Here is a 22154-nt window from a genome sequence, read left to right as displayed (position 1 = left end):
AGTACAGAATGCAAAAAGGGAATGGAAGTCAACCTTTATTTTCCATTTGAAACGGCAGTGAAATCTCTATGTTGCCAAAGGCTCAGCTTCCCATTACTATTCCTTCAGATGTGTGTTCTTTGTTTCATCTTCAAACTCAGGGTGGAGGGATTTGGGGCTGGGGTGGGGCAGGAAGGGAACTAAACATAAGCGACCAATTGACAGAGCATCCTGAAGGAATGGTTGAAATTTAAAAAAAAAATGGGTCACTTACTGTGAGACTTTGAAATGAATCCACATATTCTTTTAATAGTACTTTTTAACCACAATACAGTTAAGTGACCTTTTGATTGTTGTTATCTTCATACTGTGTTGTCAGCACTTCTGAAGAGGTTTTACGGGTGAAAAGGTTTCTGCCTTCTTATTCTGATTTAAGGAACTCGCCTTTGAGCATGGCTTCGCTTTAGGAACCAAGCCAGAGGAAGAGTAACTAAGAGCTACCGAGTGCAGCATTGACCTTTGTAGGAAAAGTCTGCTGAAGAGGGAGCACTGAAGGCTCTTATACCAAACATAAATTATAAGCTGCTCAAAGTCTCCAGAAATGAAACAGCAGCGTATAGGTTGTAGTGATAAATATGTGAAAGTCTTGCCACTTTGCTGGATTGTGTCGTCAAAACAGCAAAGCCTTCAGCTGGAATAATTTTTCCAAAAATATTTACTTATTGTAAAACAGGGTATCCTATCCTCTTGGTGCAATTCTGGTTTATATTTTTACAACTGTTCGATCATATATTTTTTTTCTCCAAGTTTAAATTATTTCTTGTGAAAACCCATTAAATTTTCCTGGACCCTGGAAGCATATTCTAGGGTATCCTTACTAATGAATGAGCATTTGAACAATTAGTGAAGTTTATTTCTAAGCAAGAACTGGAAAGACTACATCTTTGGTTTGGTGCTAATTAAATCCAGGAGCTGCTAACACTGGTCTGATGAAGTCAGGAGAGCAACGCTTCCAACTGTCAGAGCAGTTCAGGCAAACCTCCAGGGCCTCCTGGACCAGTTTCAAAAGTAGCATCCTTCACGGTCCCTCTTGAAGAAACATCCTCACAAACTGGAGACAAAATCTCAAATGGACCAGGCTAAAGCACAGGGACAGACAGTTAAGAATGCATGCTGAAGGAGAGCAAAATAAAATTCAGGTGCCAAGGGTTTTGTGGGCTAGTGAAATGCAAACTGCTGACATCTTGAGAAATCCCACCTGATTTTTCCTCAGTCTTGAAACATTATTGGGAAAACTGCAGGAGTTCAAATGTCCTAAAATCTTACTGGGAAAAATTTTAAAATAATAACCTATCTGCAGGTAGCCCTCGACTTACAATCATAATTGAGCCCAAAATTTATGTTACTAAGCGAGACTGTTAAATTAATTTTGCCCCATTTTACAACCTTGCTTGCCACAGTTGTTAAAGTGAATCAATGCAACTGCTAAATCAGTAATAGCGATTGTTCCAAGTGAATCTGGCTTCCCCACTGACTTTGCTTGTCAGAGGGTCGCAAATGTTGATCGCATGACTCTCGGATGCTGCAACCATCTTTAATATGAGTCAGTTGCCAAGCGTCTGAATTTTGATCACAGACCATAGGTTGTGAATGAAAAACGGTCATAAGTCACTATTTTTTTTAGTGCCGTTGTAATTTTGAACACTAATGAACTGTTGTAAGTTGAAGACTTCTTGTGCTCTGTGTGATCTGAAAACCAATATTCTGCTCCACCCTCTTATACAGATGGTAACCAAATTGGTTCTAGAATATTAAACCTTGGGAAGATTCCAGGACATTTGAAGGCAGAAATTGATTTGTTCCAGCATAGAAGCGCAGCCTAGAATACTAAATGTGGTTTTATTTTAATTCTGCCATTCACATGCCAGGTTAATTCACAAGAAAAGGTGAAGGATTCTTGATTGCCTCCCACAATAAGGCCCACTTAGTTTTAAGGAAGGTCCTGTGCCTATTGAACTCAACTCTGAGCCTAAAAATGCTTGAAATTTAGGTAGAGAGAGAACCTGGACTCTTAAGACTGCTCTGTTCTCAGGCTCACTCGGTGATGCAGAGCTGAATCCCTCCCATTAAATCTTGCCATTAACTTCGCTGAGTGTATTTGGACAATTCTTCAGGATGTTTGCATTCAGCAGGGAGGTCATTTTATTTTACATAGGCCAGGCCCATTTTTAAAGCCCCACCGTACAGTGGTGCCCTTCCTTTTTGGTCTTTCCTCCCCTTCTTTGCAAAGAACGTTTTTCCATGACTGAACACAGTATGAAGGTTTTGCTTCTTATTGACTCAACTGTCCATTTTTTATTACCTGCATGTTTGTTTACTTTTTTTGTTAGATGTAATGTAAGGTTCTCTTATCACATCCATTCCTTCTGACATTGTTTGAGTTAATTGAGGTTCTTTAAGCGTTAGCCTGGGGAAGGTAAGTCTCTATCTTCCATTAGACTTTTAAATAATAATTTTAAAAAATCTTTAAGATAAAAAGGATTTGAAACCAACAGACAACATGAATACAACGTGTGTTTCTCAGGTATGAACAAAACTGAAGAGCAATTTAATTGCGATAGATCTTAGCTATCAATTTAACTTCTTTTTTCAACATTGTCCAGAACAATCCCTCCCCAAGGACCGGCTAAAGCCTTAGTACCTCCTCCATAATGTTCTCTTCACCCTTGTTTATAACAACCATTTTGGCCTATCTTGGTATCATGATTTACATACAGAGAGTGAAAACCCACTGAGGAGATGGTACTGCTGCTTTAAAAACGAGGAAGAAAGTAACAAAACAGAAGAGAAATCACGAATAGGCATATTTTATCCTAGCACCGTATGAAGTTAAGACTTCCAAGATGGTTTACTCTGTTACCCATTGTACCTGAGAAACATTGATTAAATTAGCAGCCTTAAAATATAAGCTTGCAATACTTTTAAGTACTTAGCAATAAGTCATAACATGCTAAGATAAAGTTTTTAAGTGTAAAGATAAGGGTGTGTGTGATGGGTAAAGGGGGGCAAGCTGTCTTTCTGCCTCCTAGGGCTGAGTATTTGTCCTCTTTGTTTAGGTGGAGGTGAAGCGAGCCGAACCTCGGGATAGCAAGAGCCAGACTCCAGGGCCAACAGGCACCAGCCAGTGGGGAAGCCGGATCATGCCAAGTGCTGCCAATGGCTGGGCAGGACAGCCCCCACCTACCTGGCAACAAGGATACGGACCTCAAGGTACCAGTTTTCCATTCGGGATTTGGGATCCTGGATGATTTCAAGTCTGCCTTGACACAGGCCCATTTGTCAGTTCACTCAGATCAGGATCAGGTCTGCTTATTCAGGCCAGGCCCTGAATAATAAAAAAAAAAACAACTTAGGTTCCTGTCAGATTACATGGTTTCTTGTACCACCTGAGTATGCTATAATGTGAGACTCCTGTGATCTTGATGGGCCGTATGAATTCCTCATCCATTTGAGTATAGAAAGTCCTTGATTCATAACCAGTCATTTACCAACTATTTGAATTTACAACAGGCCTGAAAAAGGGGACTTGCAACCCAGACCTGAAGTTCTGACAGTTCGGCCCCCTCCAGGATCACATGACTGAACTTCAGGCACCCAACCACACAGCCTCATTTACAGTTTGCAGCAATCTAAAGTCACATTTGTGACAGTTTTGCTGAAAATCAATTTGCTTAATCATTGGTTTGTTTAACGACTGTTGCATAAAATGTTACACAATTGGATTGGTCATGTGACTGGCCCGTTTTATGACCATCACAACATACAACAGTAATGGGCAGATTCTCACGTTGAGAACTGTCTGTGTTGGAAATCTTATGCAACTTTTGTGAGACAGTACCAAGCTCTGCCTTTTCATTTGTTCCAAGGAAATTCATTCTTGCTTTCTGAAAATGGACATAAGCTCTGTAAAAAAGAGTCTCTCTCCTTGAATTTTGTCATGAGGTGGGAAGATTAAATCCCATTTTTATGCAAATCCAGTTTCATTACTCATTGTGGACTTCTTAGTTTGGGGCATCTGCATTTGAATTCTCGGTAACGTTTTCCCCATTTTGATATCCAAATATCTTCAGAGTAATTGTGTGTAATATTAGTAACTTTCTTAATAGATAAACTTTGAAGAACAATAAATGCATAAAACTGACAATGAATTGATGAAACAGTTGTAACTTGTGTTTGTTTTGTGTGTGTGTGGTGTGTCTTTCCCTACTTCTTCTCTTCTACCTGCCTTAGGTATGTGGGTACCAGCTGGACAAGCACTTGGTAAGTATGTTCTGAGAATTTTAAAAATGTGCATATTCAGTATTGAAATTGTAATTATGCAGGTTCAGATTTTTTAGCAAAATCTTATTCTGTGTGCATTTTTTTGCCTTTGTTCTCCAAAGATCTTTTTGCATCTGTTGTTTTGAAGCATTCAGGCCCTTTGAACAAGAATTCATATGTTTCTTGAGATGGGAGACAATAATTGGACCTTAGAACTTTCCATAGATAATCAAAGCTTGTGTGAGCGTGTATGTATGTGTGTGCATTTAATCATTTGTCAGATAACTGGGAAGATCTGGAGGAGACAGGGAATCACTCTTTTCCTAGTGGCCTAGTCCTTTTTCTTCCCACATAGTTTGTTTGTGCACAAAGAGGCTGTTCTTCTAATACCAAAACAGAAGGTAGAGTTTAGTGCGGCCATGTGAAAAATAGCTTAAACCCGATGACATCACAGTAGCCCTGCATAGAAGTTGTTCCATGTATGGAGAAAGAAACAGGACAATAGATATATTAAACTTACCCCAGTTTCCTTATGCACAGGGTTTGTGCATTTATATATTTTGTACTTAGAAATAAAATCTCCAGTTACAGATTCTCCATGTGTAGGCTGTAATTCATCTCCACATAATTAGATTACTGGAATGCGCTCTACATGGGGCTACCTTTGAAAATGACCTGGAAACTACAATTGGTACAAAATTCAATGGCCAGGATACTAGCAGGTGCGAGTCCCTACTGTAATAGAATTCCTCTGCTCCAGTTGCTCCCTTGGTTACCACTACATTTCTGATACAAAGTGCTGCATGGCTGCAAAGCCCCGCATGGCGTGGCTGCTAGATACCTGCCAGATGAAATGAAATCTGCCCTAGCCCAGGTGTGCATGTGGGGTGGGAAGGCTTAGGGCCCCCTCCCTGCATCAAATCAGAGGGATCTAATACCAAGATTATATTGATACTCCTTCTCTGTAGCAACCCCCAAGCTTTGATCAGGCTGCTTCTGGAGCTACACCTTGCACCCTTCCTGTAGCTATTTCACAAGGCATCAAGACCACGAGAACCAGTTTGGTCTAGTGGTTAAGGCACCAGGCTAGAAACCAAGAGACTGTGAGTTCTAGTTCTACTTTAGGCATGAAAAGTTGTCTGGCTGACTTTGGGCCAATCACCAGGAGGTTGTGAGTTCTACTCCCACTTTAGGCATGAAAGCTAGCTGGGTGACTTTGGGCCAATCACTCATCCCAACACACCTCACAAGGTGATGGTTGTGGGCAAAATAGGAGGAGGAAGGAGCATTAGTATTGTTTGCCACCTTATTTATAAAAATAATAAAGGCAAGATAAATAAATATTGCTTAACAGGCCATTTGGTGTATGATTTTTTTTGACACATTATGGATGGGCTGCTCTGTTACTGTTACTTATGTTTCTTGCTGAGTTTAGGCTTAACTGATTTCTGTATTTTTAATCTTAATATAATAGACCAGTTTATATGAGCTTGATGGTGTATAAGTGGGATAAAATAATTAAGAATTGAATAATAATTAAGAATCAATTTTGTTCTGGCGAGCCTTGCTGCCAACCTGAAGTTGGATTTGACCTTCAGATATTTTTTCCCCCCTTCTCCATTTTCAAAGCAAATAGAATTGAATCTATGGCAGTTTTTTAAAATGGGAAAATTCTTATACTTTATCTAAGGTTGCTTTTTAAAAAAATATTTTAAAAAGGGGTGTGGCGGAGCATTTGGTGGTCTGGCAATGGAATGTTCCAGAAGTCACTGGAACGATCTTTTACCACACTACAGGTTTTTGCCTAGTGTTACTTTAGTTGCACTATCCTCAAATGTGTAGGATGAAAAATATATAATAGGTGAGTCACAGAGTGATCCATTTTCAAGAGCTGAAGTGCATGTAATCGGAGCTTAATCAACTCTGATTAAAGCTAGAGAAGAGAACTGGGGTCCCTATGAAGTACCATATGTTTCACAATATAAGACGCACCTAGGTCTAGAAAACTAGAAAAAATAGGAATATGGAGCAGCAGTGTAGTGAGGGCAGGTGGCAGAGCCTGAGAGGACCACAGAGGCAGGCAATGACAAAGACAGAAGAGGCAGGGTTCAGCACTGTAAAAGGACCCTGCTGCCGCGACCTGGTTGCTATTCACCAAAGAACCAGCTTAGAATGGCTGCTGCCCATTGAACTCCTGAGTACCAAAAAACCCAGAAGAGATTTCTCCCCACGGTAGATCATTCTGTCTTCCTTAGTATTGAAAAACATCAAAAATTTGGGTGTCTGGTTTCTTCAGTTTGAATGTAAGAAATGGAAGTTGGAGAGATACTGTTTTAAATACTAAAGTCTACTAGATACAAGTGCTGTAGAACCAATTCCTAAAAGAGGGAGAAAGAAATATTCACGCAGAAGCAAGTTATTCATACCAGAGAATGATTTAAATTGGATTCTTTCCACAGTCTCAATATCTTGAATGCCTAATTCCACAATTCCTCTTGACTTTAGCGCCCCCAAGTTTTGGAGAAATATGATGCCTAGTGCAATAGAATGGGAACACCCTTTTTCTTGGGGTTGGCTCATCTGTTAAATACCTTTGATTTTCTCAACACACTTTTTGCTGGCTCCAGGTGGGTATGGTCCCCCTCCACCAGGTAGAGGAGCGCCTCCTCCACCGCCGCCTTTTACCTCGTACATTGTTTCGACACCTCCAGGAGGATTCCCACCCCCGCAGGGTTTCGCACAGGGATATGGCACCCCTCCACCCTTCAGTAAGTACTCCTTCCAGCTCTAATTGTGTGTAACTTTTTTAATCCCAGCTTTTATGAAATAGCTCATGGTACATATCTGGCACACCTCCACCTGTGAGATAGGATAGGTTGAGAGTATGCTATTAAAACCAAGCTTGAACTTGAGTCTCAGTCTTCATGTTTTGGACTGATGCTGGTGTCCACTCGCTGCAAATTCTTATTAAACATTATTTTCCTAGCTTTATTCCTTGATTTTAATTTGATGAGTAGTGTTGTAGCCTAGAGGTGGAACTGTCGCCTCACAATCAGGAGGCTGTGAGGTCAGTCCTTGGCAACGGCAGATAATTTCTTTCTAGATGTGAAAAGAAAATATTTGCTGTGAACTCCATATAGGTGTCAGGAAGGGCATCCGGCCAGTAAATGCTCAGCTCCATTCAGTCGCCCTGACTCCACCCTGATGCAAGGGATTACAGAGTCGTTAAAAGGAAATTATTTTGATTTTAATTTGAGGGAGGTGTCTTTGAAAAATCCTTGCCAGATGGCATTTCCCTTTGTTTCCCTAGCCTTGGTTCAAGTCAAGGCTTCAAAAAGGGCCTCTGGTGGCTCAACAGGCTAATGCAGCCTGTTATTAACAGCAACTGCCTGCAGTATTGCAGGTTCAAGTCCCACCAGGCCCAAGGTTGACTCAGCCTTCCATCCTTTATAAGGTAGGTAAAATGAGGACCCAGATTGTTGTGGGGCAATAAGTTGACTTTGTATATAGTATACAAATGGATGAAGACTATTGCCTAACATAGTGTAAGCCGCCCTGAGTCTTCGGAGAAGGGCGGGATATAAATGCAAATAAAATAAAAAAAGTCAGTAAAATAGCAACAGCACTTAGACTTATATACGCCTCATAGTGCTTTACAGTCCTCTCTAAGCAGTTTTACAGTCAGCCTATTGCCCCTAAAAATCTGGATCCTCACTTTACTAACCTTAAAGGGATGGAAGCAGAGGTGAAATGCTTCCGGTTCGGACTGGATCACCTGATCCGGTAGCGATGGTGGCGGCTGAGAACCGGTAGCAAAAATCCATGCCCCATGCCCCATGCCCAGGTGAACCACATGATCATCAGAGGCTTTTTTTTTTTCATTTTAAAAGCATTTTTTCTTCAGCCAAAGAGGTGGGTTTTGTTTTGTTTTTTGGTTTTTTTGTGGTTTTTTTTGCACTTATATCCCGCCCTTCTCTGAAGACTCAGGATGGAAGGCTGAGTCAACCTTGGGCCTGGTGGGATTTGAACCTGCAGTAATTGCAAGCAGCTGTGCTAATAACAGACTGTCTTAGCAGTCTGAGCCACCAGAGGCTTGTAGAAAAATGCTTTTAAAAGTTAAAAAAAAAGTTGGCCACGCCCACTCTGTCACATTACTACCCAACCCCCACCAAGCCACACCCACAGAACCGGTAGTAACAAATTTTACATTTCACCACTGGATGGAAGGCTGAGTCAACCTTGAGATGGTGAGATTCGAATTGCGAAATTACGATCAGCCGGCAGTCAGCAGAAGTAGCCTGCAGTACTGCATTCTAACCACTGTGCCACCACTGCTGGGGAACTTGGATGTGAATTATACTGTAAAAGCTTACCTGGTTTCTGTTCCTCCCTTTAGGCTTTGGGTATGGTGCCCCACCTCCTCCACCTGACCAGTTTGCTCCTCCCGGTGTGCCTCCACCACCTGCCACCCCTGGGGCAACACCTCTCGCTTTCCCTCCACCTCCACCACCATCTCAGCCAACTCAGGACATGAACAAGCCTCCAGCTGCCCAACCAGATTTCTCCTATAGCCAGTTTGGTAAGTGACAGTTCCAAGAGCTGTGGCCCTTGCTCCGGGCCCCAGCTTTTCCCTGCTGCTTGTCTTTCTTTCTGCTACCTTTCATTTTGTTTGAAACAATATTGTTGGGGAATAGAATTAGGGGGCTGTATGTGAGTAATGTTGACAAAGGCTCTCCCTATACCCTTTGTCACTGTGGTATCAATCTCACATTTTAAAAGTTTGCCAACTTTAGAAACTTAGGATCACCATTTGTCAAGGTAATTGATCCCTGGGATCCAGACAGGATAATCATGTCCTGTGAATATGTTGCCCATTCATGAGAGGGGACTAGTAAGAGGGTAGTCATTTGCCATTTAAAGTTGTAGCTATCGTTGCTGCCTTGAAGAATAATGGCTTGGCATGGGGGTGGCAGAAAAGCAGAGTTGAAAGGGATGTCAGAAATGGTGCAGGGTCTGCTTGGGCGGGAGGTTGGACTAGATGACCTACAAGGTCCCTTCCAACTCTATTAATCTGTATAATCTGGGATCTTGGAGGTCTTCTAGTCCAACCCCCTGCACAGGGACACTGGCAGTAGTTTTGAATCTAGGCCAATGTGAATTTATCACAAGTAACAAGTTCCATATTTCTTGAATTAAAGGGTACTTAAAAATCATCTGAAAAAAATTGGATTTGGAAAAATAAGTTGTACAATGCATAAGTGTATATTTCTTTATGGAAATGTTAGTTGCAAAAAAATTGTACGTACATGAATACACAATCCTTTCAGGAAGATACTTGCAATTTTCAACATTCAAAACTGGATGACGTTACAGAAGTTACATTTTGAATTAAATAGCACAGTTTCAGCACTATTGGGAGTCATTCCTGTTTAGTAACCGTAGTGCTGCTTTTTAGTTAATAACTGATTCTAACAAGTCCTAATGTTTTAGCAGATATTCCATAAAGATTCTTCCCTTGCCTTCCTAGATGCAGGCTGACTTCCTTCTGGGATTGCAGGGATTCCGTCTACTTATGAAAAAAAATTCTCCTCCCATCTAGCAGAAATTATTTTATGATAAGGGCTAAGGCTATGTTAGAAGCAAGATACATATAGTCCTCGATTTACGACAGCATTTGGGACCAGAATTTCTGTCGCTAAGCAGTGCAGTCATCAAAGGCAATCACTTAGCAACAGCAATCCCTGCAGTCCTGGTTGAATGATTCAGTTCAGTCATTAACTGCATCCCACATTTGTCAGGTGAGGCAACTTCCTGATGGTTTCTCTCAACTAAGTCCATGGAGAAGCCAGCAGGAATTGGCCAGGCCCAGGTGGCTGGCAAGCAGGCAGGTAAGTAGATGCTGCTGAGTTGAGAAGAGTATTAGGGGGATGCATAAAGGAAGTGCAGTGAAGGGCGCATAGGATGTGAGGTATGCTGGGGGTGCATGGAAGTGGGAAGGAGGTGCAGCAAAGCTTGGGGAGCAGAATGGGACAACTCACCTCGGCCAACTCACCATGTGACAACTCAAAAGACAATTTAATAAATCAGTTTAATTATTTAAAATAATTTAGAAAATTATTTTAATTTTTCTCATTGGTGTTTCTTTTTTCCCTCCTTTTGTATCCTTTAATGATTCCAGTCCATCATTTATTGATATTAGTGTAACTCTTGTCCCTTGGCGAGTTGTCAGAGGCAAGTTGTTCCATGACGAGTTGTCCATGGTGGGTTATCATAGACCCCTCAGGGAGGGTGTTCAGGTACCAGGTGCAAATGCAGTACCATTAAGTACCAGGCACAAATGCAGAAGGGCTGAGGAAGAGTGGATGTGTGTGGGAGACTTACCCCATCCAGCTGGGTGGTGGTGGTTGCAACTGATCATAAATGCAAGCTGGTTGGCAGGTGCCTAGATCATAACCATGTTAGTGCAGCAGTGCTTGGATGACTGAAATGCGGAGGTCCAGTTATAACAACCATTCCTTCAGCGTCGTCGTAATTTAAATTAGTCGCTGAACAAATAGTTGTAATTCGAGGACTATCTGTAAAGCTTTTACTGCTGGATGTGAAATACTCATCAGTGGATCTTCATAGATCAGCTAGTTGCAATTGAACTAATCTGGTCCTGAATGCAATTCCCTTTCTTCCCTGCTACAGTCTTATACATGCATATCCTCCAGCCTTCATTTTCTTGATGATCTACAATTTTTGCCTTGATGACACAATTGACAGACGTGCTGCTCCCCATTTTGAGGTTTCTGGGGGAAATTAAGAAAACTCCTACAATGATTGTGACTCTTCTTTTTTTTTTTCTTCCCCAAGCATTCTTCCCGAATATTATGTTCCATATTCCACAATATGGTATTTCTAATATTAGGATTCTTAAAATCTCCCTTGACTTTAGTGTAACATAGAAAACCATGTCATCCAAACTTCTGATCATGCTTTCTTAATTCTAAAATTCTTTTATTTCTCAGCAGAACCCACACTTTCACCCAAACTAAGTTGCAGGCTGTGAAATTCAATTTCAAATCGGGCAATCCCAGCCCTCCTTGTTCCTTTGCATCCTGAAGTATTAACCATTTCTTTCCACTTGCCATACAAACTTAGAAATATCTTCCTGCCTTTGTTTAAATGGTACCTCAGATGTCAGAATAGACATTGTTTGAAACAAAAACAAAAAAAATCCTCCTTAGCAAAATATTCATTCCAATGAAATTGTGATTTCTCCCACTTTAAACACGTCCTTCTTAATTTTATTCCATGTCTTAACATAATTCTGATACAACATGCAATTCATATCAGTCATAGCCAGTTTTTCATTTTTTTCTCCATCTTAAAGCCCTTTTCCCAGCAATTTGATTTGCTTTTCAATGTTTATGTTCTTCGTTAGTATCTTCATCTTTTGCTCTAATTTTAAAGACAGCTATTTAAATTAAGAGTGGCACTGCTATTTGAAGAGATTTCCTTTTATCAGATGGCTTAGAAATCTTTTGAGTAGAAGAAGACAAAGAATGAATGTTTGGAATGAAAAAAGAAAAGATGTTCATTCATCTTCCATCCCCCATCAGGAAACCACCTTCGTTTGAGCATTGCCTAGAAGTGCCTTATTGAAATTGTCTGCACATAATGGATGGCGCATGTGGAATTCATGTTTGACATCTTTTTTTTTTATGTCAGACAGATGAAAGCAGTACAAATGTACCCCATTTAAATATCCTACTGGGTAGATTCTTATATTGAGGAAATTATCAAGTGTTATCTTGATAATTATCAGTTATATCAGGGGTCCCTGGCACTCAGTCTGTAGGACCTGTATCAGTCCGCAGGTTGTTGTGAACCGGTCCACACAAGTGGCGTCCGAGTGCACAAAGCTTCATTTGTGCATGCGCAGGATCTAGGTTGCACATGTGAAAAAAAAAAACCTCCCAGCACCAGCAGTCCCTGAGGGCAGAAAGATTGGGAACCACTGAGTTACACTCAAGGAATATTGTTGAGGGGCAGATGGCCTTTGCCAGAGCTAACTGAATTGTTACAATAAGCACACTTAATATCTCATGCTATGTTGCACAATCCTTAGGTTATCCTTTCCAGAATTAAATTTCAGAGGACAGAATTTAAAAAACCAGACTAAGGGAACAGATTAGATATTTGTCATATTCTAACAAACTCATATTAACACACACACACACACACACACACACACACACACACACACACCTTTTATAATTATGTGGAATATGTTCTTAATATTTTGACATGAGTTTTACATAAAGTCTATCATCCGATTAAATCACTAATTTTTCAAGAGAAGAACCTGAGAGAATGAAGGACAGGGAAAAATACAGGGAGATTATGAAAGTTGTAATATTCTTCAATATAACTCACGTATACTTCCCCTAACAAAAAAATTATAGATCTCAATATAGCAAAGTATTCCGTGAAATATAAGTATCCAGAACTTGATAAGATCCCTACCAAACTGAACAGCTCAGCAAAAATTATGCATTTAAGACTAAACAAGTTCTTTTTTCATGTATATGTCTACACAAGTACTTAAGCAATATAACCAAAGGGTGGGTTTTTTTTCCTGTTTTGCATATTACCATTTCAAAATACATAGCTGTTTCTAAGATACTTGCGGTAGTGGGGTCTATAGTTATGGCTAAAAAAACAACAACAACACCACTCTGGCATTAGTCCAGATTCTTCAGCAACCAATCTCAAATGCAAAAGTGATCCTAAGTTTGCAATATGGGTAAGTCATCCTTGCCGCCTTTCCAAGAGAATTGTAGCTTTTGTGCAGGGCTCTCTTGGGGGTTTAGTCACCCTGGTTTCCATTTTTTACCAGGGCTGGGTACCTATTCTCAAGAACCTTCAGGCTTCGGGCCAATACTTTGTTTTCACACTTATGGTCAGGCTGAGAAGTGAATTACCGTAGGTAGGTGGCGCCTATTTACACCAACTCCTCTTACTTGTAATCTCTTGTGGGGAAGGGGGCGGTGGGAGACAAGTAACCTTTTTTTTTCATTGCAGGGGTGTAATCTCTTTCAATGTACGGAAAAGGGTAAGGCATTCTTTCCACTGAAAAATCCTTTCAAGGAGTCATTCATCTCACCCAAGCTTGTTTTGCTACCATACGCAAATTGTTTGCTGATTTTATTTAATACCCAAAAAATCTGCTGTGTTTCACACAAATACTGTTGTGCACATCTGCTCCCTGGGGTTTAGGTGTGGTAACCTTCTGTTCTTGTTACGTACATTTCTTAAAATTGGCTAAAGAGGATTTTCTCTTGGGTAGGTGAAATATCAAGGTTTGTGGATAGAAGAGAACACCTCAATTTTAGAAAAAAAAATGTATTGATGATAATGAGTTGGATTACACATTTATAAATGTGGGTGTGTTGTGTGTGGAAGGAGACTCGCTCTTTCTACACTTAACTTGGTTGCAAGGGAAGAAAGGTTATTTAAAATAATTATTTGCTTTTATATGACATGTGATAATCTCACCTTCACTTTGGGGCACAGTCCAGACTTTTTTTCTTAGAATAAATGCGACAAGTCCAAATTAATGTGCAAGGGAATTAAATGTATGAAATGCCTCTGATAAAAGTTCAGTGGAGAAGCTGTATGTGACGTGGAGTTATGGGTCTCAACAAATTAGGTTTTGGGGGGTGTTAATATGAAATTTGCAAACTTGATTGAGCCAAAAACATGCCGAGGATTAAAAAAAAATAGCACAATCAAATCAGTCACCTGTATATGCACAATCAAATCAGTCACAAAAAATAGCACAATCAAATCAGTCACCAGTATATGACTGCCGTGACATATGATTGTGATTAGCAGGCTGCATTATGATTGGAAGTCAAGGACTACATGTAATGTGTGACAGGAGCAGTGAACCGCATATAAATTTCAGTTAATGAAAGCACCCAATTATATGAATGAGGGAGCAAGATCTAAGATGGTTTGGTGTCTCTCTCCCCCCCCCCCACATTTTGTTAAAATGATGCAAAACGATATCACTAGTGCAGCACTTCTGAATACATTCAGATACAGTTAAGTGAAAGTTTTTGAGAATTATTTGGTAGGTTTGAACGCTAATTGCATTAAAAGAAGGAACACACTGCTAATATAGAACTTACATGAGACTATCTCGGGTCCTGTAACCTATATTTCTACCTCTTTGATCATCAAAGAGGATTTGATACAGTTTAGAGAAGGAGTGCAGTGACGCTTTGTTTATTTTAAGATATCTGCCTCCTCTTCCATGTCTCCTTTCTCTGAATTTTCTTAATCGAGAAGGCAAATGACAGATTTCACGTTACAAGGAGGAATATTTGAAAGAAAGCAAAAAGCGAAATCTGAAAATGTTATTCCAGTTGGCTGAGTTGTGCAAGTTTGCACAAAAACAGTCTGTGTGCTGTAGCATTAGAAAGGTAAAATTGTCCAAAAACACACTCCTCCCCTTCAGCAAAGAAGGAAATTGATGTGCCTATTTATGGGAGACTCCTATCTATAGATTAGGGTACAAGGGCAGGCACTGGAAAAAAAAATCTGTGCAATTGACAATCAGTGCAGTCTGAGCAATAGTGAAAGCAAGATGCTAATAGTTGGAGGAGGAGCATAAGTTAGTATTCATGCCCACATGCAGAAGGCCCTAGGATCAGCCTCTGGCACCTCCTGTTGAGCAGCATCGGAAAGGAAATGTGGGGAAAAACTTTCCTGAAATTCCAAAGACCAAATCCCAGTCCAATCAGAATAGACTGGAGGGGGCTGGACTACTGTTCAGATTTGATATAATGCAGTTCCCTATATTGGAATTCTCAGCTCTCCTCGCTCCTCAATTTCTTCTCTTCTATGATTTTTTAAGTTAGGTGGGATTTTCAGGAAAAAGCCCTGCTTACAGCAAAGAAATAAGCAGAAAAATTCCTATTCCTGTTAGTAAGTCTGCAGATTAAGTCAGAATGGTTTTGTCAAGAAGTCTGTTTGCAAATTAAATCAAGCTGCATCTGCTCCAATGCCTTGGGTGATTTGCTGGTTTAGTTCCTCTTAACTAACTACATTGCAATAAGATACCTAGATGTGACCAAGGAGTAACTTGGCTGTGAAAAGCATAAAATTGGTAGGAAAGTGTTCCTTTTTCCATCCCATTTAAAGTACTGACCTATTCACAGGCCCAGAACTGCAGAGTACTATTAACTAATCAACCAATGATAATTACCAGGAAGAGTACTCCCATCTCAGGATTGGCCCTAACCCTGCCAACTTTTTAAAAAGTGTTGAAAACGCACATTTGTTCCTTGGGTGTACAGGAGTGGAAGGGTTGGGGGTTGTGAGTTAATCATTTTGAACAGATTAGTGTCTTTCTTTGATGATCAATAAATATATGCTGGGCTTTTAAAAATGTCTTATGTATATTATGTGTGGTTAGTCACCCAGAATCTATAATGAGATGAGTGGCCATATGAATTGCGTACAGGTAATCCTCGTCTTACAACCATTCATTCATTTATTGACTGTTCGAAGTTGCAACAGCGAAATGACCATTTTTCACACTTAACGGAAGTTGCAATAACCTCCCACTGTCACATGATCAAAGTCCAGACATTTGGCAACTGGCTAGTATTTGTGACGATTGACGTGTCCCGAGGTCATGTGATCACCTTTTGCGATCTTCTGACAAACTAAGTCAAAGGAGAAGGCAGATTCATTTAACAACCATGTTACTAACTTAACAGCTGCAATGATTGACTTAACGACTGTGGCAAGCAAGGCTTGCCCATATGTAATATGGGGCAAAACTCACTTAACCGTCTTAGCAACAGAAAATTTGGGTTCAGTTGTGATCGTAAGTCGAGGACTACCTGTAAGTAACACTGGAGGAGGGTGTTCTGCAATACCAGCATCACCCAACCCTGCTAGTCTGACTGGTGATTAGAGTCGATGGGAACCACAGGTAGTTCTCGACTTACGACCGTTCACTTAATGACCGTTTGAAGTTACAACGGCACTGAAAAAAGAAAAAATCAGAGCTGAAGAAGCTTCTTGGATGAGAAGCGAAACATCTTGAAAGAAAAACCAGAAAGTTCAGTTGTTTTGGGACAACCATGATCTGGATGGCCGAGAATCTCCATAGACATTTTGACACTGAAAAAAGTGTCTCGTGACCATTTTTCAGACTTATGGCTGTTGCAGCATCCCCGTGGTCACGCGATTTACATTTGGATGCTTGACAACTAACTCGCCACTTACAACGGTTGCAGTGTCCCTGGGTCATGTGATCCCCCTTTGGCAGCCTTCTTACAAGCTAAGTCAGTGGGGGAACCAGATTCCCTTAACAACTGGGTTACTAATTTTAACAACTGCCGTGATTCAATTAACAACTTTCTCACTCAGCAGCATAAATGTTGGCCTCCGTTGTGGTCGTAAGTTGAGGACTACCTGTATCACCCCGGTGTTTCCTCCCTTTGGCCTAGAGTTTATTATTCTGGTTTCTCTGGAGTTCAATTACTGACTGTTGGTAGGATTCCCTCTCTTGACTTTTCATCAACCCTCTCCTTTTATTTTCTCCCTTCCTTCCAGGATATGGACAAGACTTGAGTGGCTTTGGACAAGGCTTTGCCGACCCCAGCCAACAGCCCCCCTCCTATGGAGGCCCTTCAGTACCACCCTCAAGTGGGCCGCCCGCAGGGGGCAGTGGTTTTGGCCGTGGACAGAACCATAACGTTCAAGGTTTTCACCCCTACCGACGCTAGCGTGCCCACCTAGAAATCAGGGAGTTCTGTCCAGAGCAGGATATCTGGTATCAGCTGAAACCCAGGAAGCCCAGACTTATGAACTTGTGACAATCACCTACTTTACCAGAGGGGGAGGGGGGGGGAACCACAAATGTAACATCTTTTGGAGGGGTGTTGGGGGAGGAAGAGGAGGCAGCTTTTGAAAGCAAAGTTGTCCGTGGTGTTTGGACTGCATTTTTTTTAAAAAAACAAAAATCTTTTCTTTTACCCATCAGCACAAAATAAAGAGTGTCACTGGTTCAAACTACAGGGTTTTAAAAATGTCTTCAGCTTTAATTAAAAAAAAATCTTCAGGTTTCTTTATTTTTGTTGAAATTTTTATTTTTTTTCCTGAGCCTTTGTTTTACCATATATTGTAAACTTTTATGTTCAAAGAAGAAGAAAAATATATACATTTACAGATTGTGAGATTTTTAAGAGAAATTTTCTACTATGTATGCAGGCTTATTTTTTAATTTAAAAGAGAAAAAAAAAACAGGGTTTCCATTAGCACTGCTTAGAGGGTCAAGTTTTGAACCTCCTTTTGTTAATGTGTGGTTGGTCCAGAAACTGGGAGTTATTTAAAAAGAAAAAGAAAAAAAAAAGTGGGAAGTGGAAATAGGAAAGGAATTTTAAGTATGTCCGTTTGTCATTTTGTTACTGGTTTTGGATCTGATTAAAAAGTCCAGGAGCAGAGTTGTTTGCAAGGGGTCACCGTATCACTTCTTGAAGCACAGCATTTCAATTGAGGCTTCATGTTCTTAAAATAAAAATTCTTTGGGAATATGAATTTCTTTAAGGGGGTTAATGGAAGCCTTGCGAAGATGTAGATTTCCCTCAGGCAAAAAAAAAAAAAAAATATGGGGGTGCATTTTGCACTAACCAGCGATTACCCCTGGTTTGAATAAAGAAAAGTACATTTGGATTAGAAATGCAAACTTGTCTCCACTTTTTTCTTTTTTTTACAAAAAAAAAATGCTTGAATTTCTCGTAGGACCTTCTAAGCTGCAAGTCACTTTTGGGATTGTATTGGTGGTCAAGAGCCATTGTATTGGTGGTCAAGAGCACACAGAGAACAAAAAACAACCAGAGAGGACCTGGTATCAAAAAAGGCTATTTCCCACATCCCAAATGTCCTTCAGGCTTGAGCCTATGTGACAACTTTTAAATCCGCCAATTCCTAACTTTTTCAAAATACAGCTACTTCTGCCATAAGTGTGAAATGGCCCTCACTGCTGACTCCATCTTGTTTCTGATAAAACATAAGAAAATGCTCAGATTCCCCTTTTCATGCAGTCCTAGCATGTCAATCACCAGGACATAATTGGCTTGTGTTGCGTTTTAAAATCAGTAGGATCTGCAGGTAGATGCACTTGTGTCTATCTTTGCAGACTTAACGGGTTATTTATTGTCTAATTCTAAGAACTTCCAGCAAATTTGCATTGTCAAAATTTCAATTACTCCAAAGGGACAAAGCCACCAAACTTATCTAGTGTCCCTAATCCAAAGTAACAGTTATTACAGATTTTAAAATCTGTGAAACAGCCTTATCTTAACCATCTACTAACCACTAGGAAGGAGAGCATCATCTGAACCTCAGCTATTCCAAAAAGATGGGAGGATGATAAAAATCTTGTCTCCTGCCCCTAGGGAGTTAAGCTATAAAGGCCCCCCCCCCATGTTAAAAATCATATTGAATTGTATTGTTAAAACCTATTGGCAGTCAGTGCAGCTCACACAACTAGTGTTATTTTTGTTTTTACCCTCCAGCAAGTGAACAGCTGCATTTTTGCTCTGTTGGCAGTTTCTGAATAATAACTCTACCCCAGAAGAGTGCGCTGAAGGTGTGGGTTACTTTTGCCCAGGTGTCCCATTCCAGGAAGAGCTCCACCTGCCCACCTACCAATACCTGTGAAAATAGAACTTCCAAGTCACAAATGCACCCAATAGCCCTCAACTTAAAATAGTTCACTTAGTGACTGTTCAAAGTCACAATGGCACTGAAAAAAGCGACTTATGATCATTTTCATACGATCATTACAGCATCCCCCTGGTCACATGATTAAAATTCAGATGGTTGGCAACTGACTCATATTTATGACCGTTGGAGTGTCCCAGGGGCGCATGATCCCCCTTTGCCACCTTCTGACAAAGTCAATGGGGAAGCCAGATTCGCTTAAGGGCCATGTTACTAACTTAGCAACTATAGCCAAGAAAGATCAGAAAATGGGTCAAAACTCACTTAACAACTGTCTCGTTTAACAACTGTGCCTCAAAATATATGAAGATATATGACACCCATATATGACAGCAATACACCAAGATCACATCCTAAATCAACAGTCACACTGGCTTTATGCAGATGCTGAAAAACTAGGGAGAGGAAACTATGCAATACTCTGGAACAGGAATCTCCAACCTTGGCAACTTTGAGACTTGTGGACTTCAACTCTGGGAGTTGAAGTCCATAAGTCTTAAAGTTGCCAAGGTTGGAGACCCCTGCTCTGGAAAGAAGCAACTATCTGGTTCTTTTTTCCACTTCCACCCATCAAGGGGAACTTCTGTTTCAGGAAGTGAAGTGAAACTGCTATAGCACAAGGTCTCCATTCTGAAAGCAGCCCAGAAGAACACCATGAATGATGGGATTAAATGCTAAGGGCCCAAAAGTGGTAGTTCTCAGGCTCTTCTGTACTTCCAAAATGGACTCTATTGTGAGATGTTGGGTGGGTCTAACATCTTCAGATCGATCCTGCCTTAGGCAAATTTGAAGGACACCATCAGCTCGAAGTCAACAGAACGATGTTCCTGCTGATCCTTTTCCAAAACGGACTGGGCAGCTCTAAACTAGGTTTCTGGGACACAATTTGAAGCAATCAAGGTGGAGAAATCTTGATTCTTGCTACTCTTCCACACTTGTTGCCATGGTATGGCTTCAGTCATGAGCTATCCACATTTGGTCAAGTTCCTTTCTAACTTCTCAGCTAGTTCCCCATCAATTGCTGTATTTTCTGGAGCTCCTTGGTTAACCAAGGTTTGGTGAAGAGAGAAGTTACTAATATTTGTATAGAATATTTGTAGCTCAGGGTTGACATGAGGAGTCCTTGGTGTTCTCTGAGCTTGGTGGTTTTCTTGCAGATGTTTCATTACCCAAACTAGGTAACATCATCAGTGCTAGTTTAGTATAACCCCCTCAGAGAAGTCACTGATGGACAATCTTGCCAAGAGCTTTGGTTGCCTTTCTTCCAGAATCTGTGCAGGTACTTGGCAGAATTGTCTACTAGATTGCTGAGAAAATCCCAAAAGTGCCCATTGAAATCCAGTTGGATACACATGACAAATCCCCTGGCCACGCCCTGTGGAGATCAACCACAGCCCAAGTTTTATGTGGACTAGAACAGGGGTCTCCAACCTTGGCGACTTTTAAGACTTGTGGACTTCCAACTCAGCAAAGCTGGCTGAGGAATTCTGGGAGTTGAAGTCCACAAGTCTTAAAGTCGCCAAGGTTGGAGACCCCTGGACTAGAAAGTGATCTAAGTGTGGCAATGGATGAACCACAGCATTCTCCATCATCAGATCAAATATCACGCACTCAGATTAAAAGTGGGCCTTGGTCTACTCATCTAGTTGTTGCCACTTAAAACAAGTGGACATCCTGCTGAATTGTAAACAGATGTTTCTTTTTCACACCAAAGGTCTGTCTAATCCCAGATCCTCAAGGTTTTCAAACATAGATTGGACAACCATTTGACCGGGATAATACAAGGTCTCCTGCCTTGAGTAAGAGGTTGGATTAGGAGACTTCCGAAGTCCCTTCCAACCTTGTTATTCTATGTTCATTCTATATTTGTGTCTTAGGAAAACAAAAAGAAACCTGATTAGTTCCAACCGTCTACTATCTGCCTAAAAATCATTTTCTACCTCTTTTTATTTATTTATTTATTTACATTTATATCCCGCCCTTCTCCGAAGACTCAGGGCGGCTTACACCTCTGAATCTGGAGGTACCATAAACATTTTGCAAGATTGCTATGATCTGTCTAATCAAACCTGTGTGAAAAAACAGATGATCTGTATTTTTCTGCCATTATTTTTTTTGTGTGGGTACTCCTTGTTCATGGCATACAGATGCAGAGATCAGTGGATGAAATGCCCCTGGGGATTATTGGAAATGATTATAGGGCAAAGTTATTTTGATCTGATCCAAGTGGAATTTTACAGTCCGGAAGCAACTGGTGTCTAAGGATTCCTTAATTCTCATGGATCTATTGTGATAATTTATGTACCAAGGGCCATAAGAGGTGCATCAAGGAAGCTATTGAAAATAAGTAGCTCTATGACTAGCTATCCTCATGCTGCTTGTATAGGGGAAGTCTGCCCCCCACCCCGCTTGTATGCTTTAAGCTTATAATCAGCTATATACATCTAGTACATAAACCTTATGTTAGGGGTCGGCAACCTTAAACACTCGGAGAGCCACAAAAGTTCTAACCGGAATCCCCTGTTCAATTCTAGAGTCAACTGGAAGTCCAGTTCCCCCATCGTAATCTAGCATGGCGTCCTTTTTCCTCTGCCGACTGGAAGTAGGTTCTCCCACCATAGAGTCTCCTCCTAACGCAGAATCCTTCTTCCTCTACCTGTCCTAACCGAAGACCCTATCAATTGTGGAGCCAATCAGCAACAGGGAGCCGCAGCAGAGGGATCAAAGAGCCCACATGTGGCTCCGGAGCTGCAGGTTGCTGACCCCTGCCTTATCTATTGAAGATAACAAGTGATTTGCACCCGTAAAAGACAAAGACATGAAAAAAGGCTGCGTAACTGGACCAGTCACTCTTCTCTCGCCAACCCACCTCACTGATTCGTTACACAATAAGATTATATGTATTAAAGGGGAGATCATATATCACTTTTTAAAAAACCATACTTTTGAATTAGGCAGAGAAAGAATAACACGTATGAGGCAATGGTGCAATTTAAACTAGTGTTCTCAACATGCTGGCTGGAGAATTCTGGGAGCTGAAACCCACACATCTTAAAAGTTGC

At 40.8% G+C, this 22154-nt stretch overlaps 1 protein-coding gene across 3 annotated transcripts in view; it reads left to right on the top strand.

Moving 5' to 3' along the window:
* Positions 1-18052, top strand: part of DAZAP1 (DAZ associated protein 1) — a 67264-nt gene extending 49212 nt beyond the window's left edge. For 2 of the 3 annotated variants that reach the window (XM_058163503.1, XM_058163505.1), the window contains 5 exons: positions 3096-3249; positions 4270-4299; positions 6927-7067; positions 8696-8878; positions 16921-18052. In XM_058163503.1, the coding sequence (XP_058019486.1) occupies positions 3096-3249; positions 4270-4299; positions 6927-7067; positions 8696-8878; positions 16921-17093 (681 nt within the window). In that variant the 3' untranslated portion in view covers positions 17094-18052. Of the gene's footprint in view, positions 1-3095; positions 3250-4269; positions 4300-6926; positions 7068-8695; positions 8879-13183; positions 13274-16920 lie in introns of all 3 variants that reach the window. The other variant, XM_058163504.1, reaches the window with a different exon arrangement.
* Positions 18053-22154: the final 4102 nt, after the last annotated feature.

The sequence above is a fragment of the Ahaetulla prasina genome, chromosome 1, assembly GCF_028640845.1.
Source record: "Ahaetulla prasina isolate Xishuangbanna chromosome 1, ASM2864084v1, whole genome shotgun sequence".
In the NCBI taxonomy this organism is placed as follows: domain Eukaryota; kingdom Metazoa; phylum Chordata; class Lepidosauria; order Squamata; family Colubridae; genus Ahaetulla; species Ahaetulla prasina.
Note: the sequence above shows the minus strand (reverse complement) of the source record. Positions and strands in the feature narration are given on the sequence as shown.